General features: G+C 40.6%; 1 protein-coding gene across 3 annotated transcripts in view; it reads right to left on the bottom strand.

Moving 5' to 3' along the window:
* Positions 1-13,359, bottom strand: part of DENND5B (DENN domain containing 5B) — a 167,600-nt gene that overhangs the window by 75,378 nt on the left and 78,863 nt on the right. For all 3 annotated transcript variants that reach the window (XM_045829098.1, XM_045829096.1, XM_045829097.1), the window contains one exon: positions 8,226-8,892. In XM_045829098.1, the coding sequence (XP_045685054.1) occupies positions 8,226-8,892 (667 nt within the window). The remainder of the gene's footprint in view (positions 1-8,225; positions 8,893-13,359) is intronic.

Raw genomic sequence — 13,359 nt, 5'->3', positions numbered from 1 at the left:
CTCCCTAAAAATAAATAAATAAAAAAGAAATCAGGTGAATAAACCAAATATTGATAGGAAAAGAAAAGGTAAGTGCCAAGATATTGGATCCAGCAGGGTATCTTTAGATGGTTATTAAGAAATGGGATGAATAAAACAAACAGTAATGTGGTTGAAACAAAGGTCTTAACCTAGCACTTCTGTGTAAGATTAGGTAAACCAAAGGGGACACTGATGGTCCCCGTACTGTAAAAGGTCCCTAAACAAATTTGGTCCATTTACTCCAGTTTGGAGAAATTTAAAACATGGGCAAGGCAAAGAGTACAATGAGAAATACTACCTGGGGTTGCCTTGGCAGAGTACTCAAAGACAAAAGGGCCAGGGTCTCTTGGCTCAACCCCCTGCAGGGGACCCAAAACCTTATGCACATAAGTGGGTAAAATAGTCAGGGGTACAGATGCTGGACCCCTTGATCACGGAGCCTCACACACTGCAGTGCCCCAAACCCTTGGGTGAAGTCTTAATGCAGGCTACAATTAGATTGACAGAATAGAAAATCGTCAAGGTTGGTAGGATTAGGGTGAAAGTTTGGGTGAAAACTGGTATGTTTAAATAGACTGTGTGTGAATGTGTTATGGGAATGGATTGGGAAACACCTCCCCCAGAAGTAAAACACAAGGCATGTCCATCACCCTTCAAGCAGTATTAACTGGACTTGCTGCATGGAAATAAGACCTCCTGGGCTCACAGTATAGAAAAGAAGCCAAACTAACTTTGTTCAGTAGCCCCATGGGTAGCACTGTCTGGGGCTTATGGCAAAAGCCTGTGAGTGCCTCTCAGTGATAATTTTTGGGGTGTTAAACTAGAGATTTGCCCTTTGAGAGGCAATTACTAGCTTGCAATCGCAAATGTTCAATTGAAAATGTTCAATCTAAACTGCCCCTATGCCTGAAAGATATAAAATAATCTTGAAACCTGAAATACCCATGATGTCTTGGATGACATCAGAAAAACACTCTAATGAGAGAAGGTAGTGCTCAGAAGAGTCATGTAATTAATGGAAATGGTTTACACTGGAAACCTGTTGCAAGGAGAGTGCAAGGAGATACAACCAGGGGCCTCTTTTCCCACAGGACTGACTCTGGAACTGAGTGACGGGCTGCTAGAGTCTAGCATCACTTGGACCGTGCCCCATACACACTTCTCAAATGGCCAACAAAGAGCTGTTTGGTTTATGAAGGGCAGTTCCGAGGTAAAAGGACAATATCCTGGTTGGACAGTCCACACTTGATCAAGGAAGGTCAAAACAGAGCAGCTCTGTGGGCTGATTAGCAGGCTGCTTTCCTAGCAGTGATGGAAGAACTGAACAATGTTAAAAGCACATGTTTGTTTTTTTTTACTGACTCACGGGCAATGGAAAACTGGACTTCTAAAAGGAAGCCTTATAAGGGAGGCTCAGCCCTATGGAAAGCACTCTGGGAATGTACAGGGCACAGTGAAGTAGGGCATGCTGTTGTCCACCACAAGAACCCCCTTCCAGGTTCTGGAGGTGAGTGCAACGTCCAAGTGCACCTGTTGGAGGGGCCACCTGGGTCCATGAAATGAGGGGACATGGGGATGTGCAGCATGCAGAGATGAGTGTAGTCCAGATAGACTCCTCTTATATCCTCTTAGGCACAAAATGCCAACAACTCTTTTGTCTGCCAACAAGAAAGACAGAGGCTGCAGAGAGTTGTGAAGAAGATTCCCTGGGGAAAGCACCCCACCCTCAGCAGGCAAGTGTCTTATACTGGATCAATGCCAGCAGCCCTGGGGGCAGGGGGCACTATAAATGAGTCCTAACAGGAATAGACACTCACTCTGCATTTAGCTGTGCATCTTTGGTGGTAGATGCAACTGCTCAAAATACTATGAGGGGACTGAAACAGAAGACACTCTACCAATCTGGGCAGGCGATTTACATTTCTTCAGAGGAAGGGATGCACTGTGCACTTCACAGCACACAGTATCCAACAGTGGGCAAAGAGGTATCACACCAAGTAGACATATCATGTTGCTCATCATCCTCAGAGTAATGGTTTAACAGAGAACTGAACAGCCAGTTGAAATATCTGCTCTCTAAAATGGGTGGAGATAAACGCATGAAGGGCTGACCCACATGCTTTCATGAGTGATGTTCACAAGTCAACATGGAGGTGCTTAAGGACGGCTCCCCACTAGACAGATTCCTTTGTTCTTCCGGTGCATCTGGGGAGACAGCGTAGAGACGGATGCTGGTATGACAACCAGAGTCTTTATTTTCCTCCCTGTACTACCTCGACCTTCTCTTCCACCCTGATGCAGGACCAGGACTACAACTGCCAGAAAGCAGAGATGATTCCTAAGCAAGAAATGGCAACTCTACTTTTAAACCTTTACATCCGAATTCCTAAGGGCCTGGCTGACCTGCCTTCACCCTGTCTGGCAAAATTGGACTTAGCAGTGAATGCAGTTGTACTGCTAAGTGGTAAAAACAGCCCACTAGTCCTGTACCCATGTAACCTCACCCTACATGAATGGTGATGAAATGAAGGTGTGGTACTTGCTAGACCAATATTGCTGCCTCCAATCTAAACCAACTGGCTAACCTAATAACCCTTCCAAAGGTAAAAATGTTTGTTTGGGTATACAGGGAAAGAAGGTAGGACAGTAGCTGAGGGTAAAGGAATGAACAAATGTATTATATAATAAGGTAAATCCCACATTGCATTAACACCTTGAAAGAGGCTCAGAGCAAGAAATGACACTCTTAGCTCAATATACCAGATGCCTTGAAAGGGCAAAGCCATATATTGCTGAGACCATTCCTGCTCTTGGAACCTGACAAGGTCAAAATGAAACCTGCAAACCTCAGGGGCCTCGCCCTGGAAGACATTTTCATACAACAGGATGATGAAATGAACTAATTATTAATGACCGAATAAGACTAGTAACATGCCAGCATCTTGTAACTGTTAGGATTCTTTTGCTACAAGGATCCCTAGTCAAAGACCAGGGGGTAGCCTGTGGTATAATAAAAAACATTTGGTCTTTGTCCTCAGTCGATGATGATGGTGGTGGTGATGGAAAACGAATGGAGAAGGAAGAGAAATAGAAAAATCAAACAAACCATTAAGGACCCTGAACTGTCACCAACATCTTCCCACAGACCCGTTTCCAGTCAGGTTTTCTCATGTAGTCACGGAACAAAGCAGTCCGACCTTCAACACACTGTTCCCCATGTTATCTTCCAGAGGAAAACGGGGCACCTTCTAACTCTTTCTGTGACTCGAGAATGACCTCAATACCAAAAACCAGACAAGATACTACAAGCAATGAAAATTACAAGCCGAATCATTAAAAAACACAGATGCAAAAATTCTATTAAAAATATTAGAAATCAAGCATATATTGATATGGTAATAATACATTATTGCATGACTATAAGGATAAAATGTGGATTTTTCACCTTACTAAATGATTAAAAAGAGAAAAATATGATCATCTTACTTTATACACAGAGCATTCAATAAAATACAACACAGAGACACGATTTTTTAAGACTCTGAAGAAACTAGAAATAAAAGGAACTTCTTTAACCTGGTATGAGGCTACTTCCCAGAAACACTAAAAGCATTCTTGTTAAGGTCAGGAAAAAGACAAGAATGTCTGCTACTGTGAATCTCACTCTATACTGTACTGCAGAGCCCAGCATTACAAAGCAAGACAGAGAAATAAATGTGACAAAGATTGGAACAGAAGCAACAAAACTGTCATTATTTGCACATTATTATCTACTTTACTATGATAAAACTTTACTGACAGACATTAAAGGAGATCCTTAGAAATGGAGGCATATATTATTTTCATGGAAGAGGAGACTCAATATTTTAAGTGTTAATTGTCCCCAAATTGAATTCAATAAAATGATGGTGAAGAGAATTGTCCTATCAGATACCAAGACCTACTGTAAAGCTACAGTAATTAACACAGTGTGATTTAGTGCTGAGACAGAAAGACGCCCTCACATACGGGAACCTAAACATAGCCCGAAGGGACACTGCAGATCAGAGGGAGGAAGGATGGTCTACTCACTAACTAGCACTCACAAAACTAGTTATAGATACTTCTAAAACATTAAATTTGATCTCTTCCTCACAACATAAACAAAAATCAATTTCTGATGTATAAATTAAGGCATTAAATACTAAAGGTAATTTTAAAAGATTTAGAAAAAATGTAGAATATTTTTATGATCTCAGAATAGAGAAGTATTTCTTAAATAAAATGAGGTTAAAATCACAAATTTTAAAAACTGATAAACTGAAATTCATGAATATTAACAATATTTTAATCCATGAAATGATCCCTGAGAGAAAATAAAGAGCCACAAACTCGAAAAAACGTTACACATAAACTGACAAAGGATTAGTTTCTTGAATACATAACAAAAAAATCATCTAGAAAATGTCGTAATAGTGAGATTCCATTATCACAAAATAAAGCTAACAGCATAAAAATATTGGCCAAAGCTGATCATATTCTCCCGTGTTTAAGATACAGATCATGGGAACCTACTTTCTGCCATCAAAATATCAAGTATGCTTTTACGATTTATAAACTCCACAACCAATAAGCTATGACGTTCAGTTGAGCATGATCAGCAACTTGTGAACAGAAGACTCCCAACTTTTTGAAGAAAAAATCTCAAGCAGCTTCTACTTTCTGGCAAGGTTATATTCCACACACAACTCACAGAGGGAGGGGAAGGGAGAGGAGGGCTGGGGAAGGCAGAGGCGGGCAGTGCAGTGCCAGCTGTGGGTAGCTGCTCATTTCCATAGTGAAGAGTCAACCGGAGATGTTCCTGAGACTTTAATTATTGGTATCAAAAGTTAGACACTGGTGTTGAAATTCTCCTACTTCTTTTTCCTCCACTATTCCTTTGAAAAGAGGATCACACTCCAATCTTCCCTGTCATGTGGTCCAGGTATTTCCAGGCTGCAGAAGAAAGTGCTCTTTTCTGATTTGGGGTACCAGAAAAAAAGCTTTTACCTCCTGGGTGCATTCTCTAGCTAAAATTTCTAGCTAGTTAACACAGCAAAGTGATTGTGATGTATATGCTCTCTAAATAACAGACTGAATCTGTTTAAATGGGCTGTGACTAGAATTTCAAATCACTCTAGAAAGACAATTTCTTCACTGAAATCCATCTACCTTGATTCACTTTCAGATTTCACGGTAATTTTTTAGCATCTGCAGTATTTCAAAATTTTATGGCATAGCTTTATCAGTGAACAAGAAATGAAGTATCAGATGTTATTAAAACCCCCTAACACAGTCAGGGAGAATGAAGAAGGGCACCAGAGTACAAATCAACATAATGATTTTTTTATTTCATTCATTTAAATGAAATGTCTTTCTCTAATGGGAGAGACACTGTCAATGTTAAAACCTGCATTTACAGAGCTTTCATTTTTTTACTCTATAATTACTTAGCATGGTACCTTTACAATAGATGTGCAGAGTGAGTTTATAAAAATATTGAGACAGATACGGAAAGGTTAAGTGCAGTGCCCAAGACAGTTAAAACAGCAGGTAGGTGCTCTGCGGAAACACTCACCCGCGTCCTATATTTAGCTCCACCACATTATGTAATAGCTGTGTGATCTTGGACAGATTACTAAGCTTCCCTGAGCCTCAATTTCCTCCTGGATAAAACACTGATACCAGCACTAACTCACTGTTGAGAGGATTAGAGGTAGGGATAAATAACCAAAGCATACAAGGCATTTTTATAGTATGATTCCTAACATAGAGTGATTACAGTAAATAATTAAAAAATTATTCTGAGACTTTTTTGTATAACACAAATATGCACACACACCCATATATATTTCTATCTCAGGAATCACTGTTGTTCTTGACATGTTACCAAAAAAAAGAAATTGAGTACAAAAACATGCTCATAAATAATTTTTCACTTGAAACTGAAATAAACAGATATATATTAATCAGCTATGAACTTTCAACAGGCTCCCATTAGCCAGATGTGACAAGGTAATTAAACAGAGCAGAAAGATGAGTGCTCAGGACAGACCACAAGCAATAAGACATACAGTGAGTACTATTTAAAACAGAAAATGCCATAATGGAAGGTTTTTTCTTAAAAAACAAACAAACAAACATGACATTCAGTAAAAGAGAACACTTATTAGGATCTCAATCTTGAATAAGGGTTAAAGTTATACTTTAAACACAGTAATATATTTGACCCTCATAATTCAAAATATCGTAATTCATAGATGATTAGGTAGGACTAGTAAAACTAATAATTGCAATGACACTGGATATCATGTTATAGTCAGCCAATTATGCCCAAAGTACATGTTTTCTGCATGTTTCTGCACATGTTTTCTTAGTCTTCACAGTCAGTGATGATGAGGAGGAATTAAAAAAAAAACAAACCCTGTTATCCCTACAGACATGAACTGAAGATTATGTAACTTGTCCATGGTTCTGGTCAGTAAATGACAGAGCAGAGATCTGAATCCAGAATTGTTATGACTTCAAAAACCAATATTCTTTCCAGGCAGAACATCAGGACACTGAACTAAATGACCCTACAGATGCCTTGTGTATCTAGGATCTAAAATTCTTTCCTAGTGGGTGAATACAGCTGTGGGTATTAAGCTCCAAGCCCCTGCCCCTTTCAGCAACTCTCCAGGCCTACCCACTCGCTTCAGAGAATAAAGCAAGAAAGGAAGAAATAGAAAGGAGGGAAGAGTTAAATCTTTCAGATACAAAGGGGTGACCTGCAAATAATGATGAGCTCTAAGAAAGTGAGAGCTCAAGGAAAGGAAAGAACTTAGACTGGCCATTAGAGAAGAATTTCCTGACAATAAGCATTGAAACACTGGAACTCATTATCCGAGAACATTATGGAGGATAAACCAAAGAAAATACAGCCTCGTGAAGGGCTGTCAACACACAAATAGTGTCAACATACACACAAGATGGGTAAGTACAAATATAGCCTACTTGGCTCAGTCTCACTTATAGCTTAAAATAGAAAAGAAAAAATGAAAAGTGGTAAAATAAGCCCAAGAGCAGCAGTCAGGAGATCACACTACGATTCTGCCAGCCTGAATTAAGTTAGCAAAATGCTAACCCAAATATTTGTGCCTCATTTCTCGGAGGACTCATCAATGCACAGGTACTGTTTTATACTTTCCTTCAATTCATTATCCATTAAGAAACAACATTTATTTCCTCTGCAGAGTCATATTCATACTGGTAAAATAAAACCCAAGTTTTGTTAATTTCTTAAGTACGTGTCGGGAGAACTCTAAATGAAAAATAACATCAAGATAACTTCCTTCTGGGGTTAAAAACAAAAGGGAAAAAACCCCACACAAACCTGGTGGCACTGTTAAGACTAGCGGAGTTGTATTTGTGTCATGGCTATATCCCTCCTCTCACCCACAGGCAAAGGCTCAGAGTCGAGTGCCCTAGGACAGCCAGCGATCTTCAATGGTGCGTCACAAGACTAAAAGACGCAACTCCTGACTATTTAGTCAGGGCACTGACCGCTTCCCTTGGACTGTCAAATAAAAAGATGATGGAGGCCAACACAAAAGGAGCCATGTGGTGTGAATAATCAAAATTATACCTATTTGTTTTGTCAGATCAGCAAAAAATACGTATGTTTTGGTGTGCCACAGAATTTTAGGAATTAGTTTGTGTGTGCCATGAGGTGAAAAGGGTTGAAAATCACTGCCTTAGGAAGCTGCAGGGTTCTAACAATTTCGCTTCTCCCTTTCGATGTCAGCTGAATTTTGATGTGAACCTTTTCTAATCTGTAAAAAAAGGGAAGTCTACAGGTTCCTGGTAGCAACAGGATTCTCTTTACTCTCATTATGAAAACAAACATTTCTTTTAGGGTAATTACGGATTATCAGGAAAGGGAGGGATTTTTCCACTAAAAATAAATAGACTCAAGTAAGCCAAGTTACTGCTTCTGTATTCTTTCCTGTTTTTCTCTGCCGTCACCGCCACCCTAGAGAGATGGAGTGTGTCAGCCTCTGGTCCCACCTACACCTGCTCCTTTCACCCAAACCAGAAAAGACTTCTGACCATGAATAATTTACCTCTAATACACCCCATGGAAACAGAGCAGTAGAGCTTAAGTCCTTGTTTCTAGGAGACTTAAAAATCTAGGGCAGACCTACCTTGTGAGTAGAGAAGGATCTGCATCTCTAAAAGAACACAGGTGAACACCTGCACCAGGTTCTCCAATCCCAGGAGCTCGAAGGCCTCTCGAAGAGGATAATCGGAGAGGGGGAGTTCACTGGGCCCAGGCCTCTGGCAGATGATGGGTTCGTAAACACCATAAAATTTCAGTGATCTCCCTGGAGGTGGAAGGGGCACTTCATAGAGAATATTATGGATGTAGCTCTCCAGTGGCAAGGGCGGTGGCTGCTGTGAGGTAACTGCCTTGTAAAGCTGGATAAGGAATTTCTTGCAGGCCTGCATGAAGGGCAGTGGTGTGATCAAACATATACTTTTGGAAACATACAGGGTATCCCTGCTGATGTCATAGGAGTTGTATCGCTGGAGTTTCAAAAGGGAAGTTGTGTCTCCCTCGTCGATGCTGCTCGCCAGTGAGTCCATGCTGCAGGAGGAGGAGGCACAGACGCTGCTGTAATGCTCTGCATTGTGCATCTGGTAGAGCGTCTGCATGGCCGTGCAGATCTGCTTACTTGTAACTTCTTCATAAAAAGTGAGAACAAAACCGTAGGTACGAGAACCATCTTCCCGAGTAATTATAAATGAGTGGAACTGAGGGTCTCTACTGTCAGTTTGTGTTCTGAAAGACAGCCCTTTCGGCATGCACAGCTGTGGAGGAAGAGGGGGAAAAGCATCAGAATGCAGTCTACCACGAATAACTTCAAACCAGAAAAAATGCTTGTGAACCTCTATCCAAGCTTGTGATCTTCAGCAAGTCACCTAACTTCTCTGAGCCCCAGTTTCTTCATCTCCAGTATTTGCTACATCAGTGACTTGACGACAACATATGCAAGGGCACTTGACAAATATTTAATATTTAAGTACTATTTTTGGAGTTATGTGATGTTTCAAAAGAATAGGGAAATAGGTAAGGGCTTATTTGATAAATAGAAAAAAGTTAAATACAAAATAATATGTTATTTTCTCTATTTTGGGCAATATGATACTTCTTCATCCTTGAAAAATAAACCAAAAGTGGAATGATTTTTGATTTACTGAAGCAGAAGAGTAGAAACCAGACATTTTAGATTATTTTCAGTAGACTCAGGGGTGCTCAACCTTTTGGCATCTCTGGGCTACATGGAAAGAAGAGTCATCTTGGGCCACACATTAAAAACACTGCGACAAGTAATCACAAAAAAAATTTCAATGGTTTAAGTAAATTTACGATTTTGCGTTGGGCTGCATCCATTGCCATCCTGAGCTGCACGTGGCCTGCAGGCCGCAGGCTGGACACCCACACAAGATCTGGGGAACTGGCTAGGATTCAGTCAAGTTTGGGAATAAAATTACTTGAGGAGTTAAAGATGTTATATTTAAGACACTTAAAATGCATTAAAAATTAGAATTGATTCTTTGAGACTTTTATAAAAATAGTTTAAAAGAAAACAAATTCCAGAAAATTTGAAATATACTAACAGAAACAAAATTTATAATTCAACTACCCTAACATGATCATTATTTTTATATATTCCTTTTTAATTTTATATTACAATATGCTTTCTGCACAGTAACAATTTTACCATGCATTATTACATTACACCCCCCCACCCCCGCCCCCAGAGTTGATCACTGATCTGGTGTAAAACTAAGAGGTTCTCCCAAATCCATCCCCACATTACCAAGAAAACACTTTACAATTTACCTTAAAAGTTACACACACTTTAATCAAACTGTACACTAATTGCTTTTATGAGCTAGGCCCTTGATGGCGACGCAGCTGAGACAGACAGACGTGGTCCTGGATCCTTTGGAGCTTCCAGTCCAGTAAGAATGACAGATGATTAAAAATTATAAACTATAAAATATTGGAAATACTATAATAGGGTAAATACAGGCTGTTATAAGAAAAACATAGCGTAAAAACATTCATGAGAGAAGGCGAGCTACCAGGAAAAAAAATGAAGAAAATCCAAGCAGCAAGCTGAGCAGAAGTGCAGGTCTTAGATGAGGAGAGGCAGAGAGGACATGTGCAAAGCCCAGGAGACAGAACACGAGGGCCGGAGGAAGAGCAACTCATCGCGGGTGGGGAACAGGATGTAAGGTGGAGGGAGGGGAGAGAGAATGCAGGAGAAATAATTAGGGGCTTGGTCACATAGGGCCTTGATGAGTCATGTCAGAAGTCTAAAGAGGAGGACGGTGGGAAGCCTCGGGAGGGTTTCTGGCAGGAGAGGGACAGAACCAGGCACGCCATTCAGCTTTATCAACCTTCCTGCACTGAAGGACAGTGGTCTTCGAAGGGGTCCCAAGGAGGCATCACAAATGCCTCAGGGCCTTGGAGTCCTCTTTGACTTCTCTCTCTCTTTTTTAATATTTTATTTATTTATTTATTTTAGAGAGGGAAGGGAGGGAGAAAGAGAGAGAGAGGGAGAGAGAGAGAGAGAAACATCAATGTGAGGTTACTGGGGGCCGTGGCCTGCAACCCAGGCATGTGCCCTGACTGGGAATCGAACCTGCAATGCTTTGGTTCACAGCCTGCGCTCAATCCACTGAGCTACGCCAGCCAATGCTTTGGCTTCTCTTTTTCTCCCTCATCCCATTATCTAACCCATCAGTTCTACCTTCAAAGGTATATTCAGAAACAAATGACTTCATTCTACCTTCATTCTTACCTCTCTAATCTAAGTCATACTCCTCTCTAGCGTGATAGCCAGTCTCCTGCTTTTGCCTTTGTTCCCCCTAATCTAGTCCCCCTGTGTACCAAAGGGACCCTTAAAAAATATAAGATAGATCTTGTCACCTTCTCAAAACCCTCCAATGGCCTCTCATCTCCCTAAAAGCTGAAATCACTCTTGCTCTACGCTAAACTCAGACTTGTTGAGCATAGTGCACGACACATACTATTTGTTGAATGAATGAATGAATGAATGAATGAACGAATGAACGAACAAGAAAACAAACAAAAATAAAAGCTGGGGGTTACAGGAGCAGACTAAATTCATCTCTTGATTCAGCCTGTAGTTATCTTTTCACATCCAGTGGGCAATAAAGAAACGATGACTCCAAAGTCAACATAAAGATTAAATTTAATCGATAGGCTTTCCTGACACCACAGACCACAAGATAACAACTTGAACTCTTTTTGAACAGCTGCCAAATAGTCCCTTAAGGGTTTGTAGCTTTCTTGAGCATGCACTCAAACATTTACAGGGAAGTCTTGCCAAAAGTTGTGTTCGAAGTAAAGAATGACTTTCTAGACTACAGACAGCAGATATAAGAATTCTTAAATTCTCTTCCTACCAGTCAAAAATAGTAAAACTTGTATTTCTAATCTGAGAACCATGGACTGGAAGATTGCTTTGTCATTTTCAGAAGTAAGAATTGTTCAATTAATCGCCAGGTTTACTTTTTAGAAAACCTACGGCATTCAACAATCTCTTGTGGCCCCTACTACTGCCATTCACTAACAACACCCACCCCCGCCTCCCCACACCTCTCTCTCACAACAAAACAACTGAAAACTCAGGAGTTATCAATGTGGACCAGGTCGCCACTGGTAAGCAGGTGACTTCAGACAAAGAGGCTCAGAATGCTGTGGACGTACGTCTTCTGGTCTGAGGGAGCAAATGTCCTTTACTGCCTCTCTGGACTCTTTCAGGAAGCCTGACCAGAAGTTTAATAATTCCTTTTTCCACTTTTCTAGTATTCTATGACTCCTATGCCCTCCTTTCATCACACAAATAAAAGAGAAATTACTCAGAAAACTCTCAAGGAGTTGATCAGTGTGCCTTCCTTCCTTCTCTTCCCTCCTTTCTTCCTTTAATCGACATTTGTTTTAGACCACATATTGCATTAGATCTTGGTAATGCAAAGACAAATATGAAAATAATCCTTACTTCAGAGAGCTCACAGTCTAATAGGAAAGACAGACATACAGGGTGGGACAAAAGTAGGTTTACAGTTGTCTGTATGGAAAATAATACAGTAATCAATAAGTAATAATACAAGAATAAACTGTTTCATGTACTCACAACTGTAAATCTGCTTTTGCCCCACCCTGTAAAAACCAATGGTGACAGAATGATGTGATCAATGCTGCTACGGGGTGTTTAAGACGTTGTAGAAATAGGGAAGAGAGAGCATCTACCTGCTGCTGGAGAGACGGCTTTGCAGTGGAGGCAACACCTAACTAGACAAGGATGGGGAAGGAAAGCACTGCGGTCTTGCAAACAGGTAAACGATCCTTCACATATTCAATGATTTGAACCTCTACTATATGCAAAGTCAGGGACATAGCCGTGAGCTCCTGCCCTGGTGGTGCCTACATTATAGTAGGAGAGACAGAGTGGACAACTAAATACATAATTAACTAACTACATTTGTGATAAATGCTACAAAAGGTGCGAGGTGGTAAGAGAACCTAAAGGAACCTGACTGAACGTTGAAAGGGTGGTAGAAGGTGGTAGTCAGGAATGGCTTTTTTGAGGAAAGCATGTTTAAAATGAAATCTGAAGGATCAGAAAGAAGAATTCACTATGTGAAGAAGAGCCTCCCAAGAGAAGCAACAGCACAGGCAGAAGCTGCAGTGTAAGGAGTGGGAAGGACAGGAGCAGGAGGCCAGCCGGACAGTTTCTGTACAAGAGCCCGGGTGAGAGAGCATGGTGTCTGGACTATGATGGGTGTGTGGAAAGGGAGAGAAGTAGACAGATAACTAACTGTGTCAGGGAAGGGTGAGAAAGTGAGAGCTTTCATAGAAGACACTACAGTTCTGACTCAGGCAACCACATAAGATGGTTATACTGACCACGGTCGGTGGAAAGATTGTGAACTCAGCTTGGACATGCTGAGTTTGAGATGCCAATGTGATAGTCTAGCTGTAATGTTCAGAAAACAAGTGGGCTTCCCCAGTAATGACTGGATTAGAATCCCATTCCTATGATTTTATAGTGAGACATAAACTTGGGTCAAAAATCAGTGCTTACTCTCATTTCAATGTCAAGCCTATTAATGTAACTAAGGAATGTAATATTTCAAATTCCTGCCATGTGTGAAGTACATATAGCACCTTTTTCCTTTGAATCTTACAAGATGGGCCTCTGAATAGGCATTCTCCAGCCAATGCTTTACCCTTTACTC

Source organism: Phyllostomus hastatus, unplaced genomic scaffold, assembly GCF_019186645.2.
Source record: "Phyllostomus hastatus isolate PE091 unplaced genomic scaffold, TTU_PhHast_1.1 phas_scaffold_93, whole genome shotgun sequence".
Classification (NCBI taxonomy): Eukaryota; Metazoa; Chordata; class Mammalia; order Chiroptera; family Phyllostomidae; genus Phyllostomus; species Phyllostomus hastatus.
This window is presented reverse-complemented; position numbering and strand designations above follow the sequence as displayed.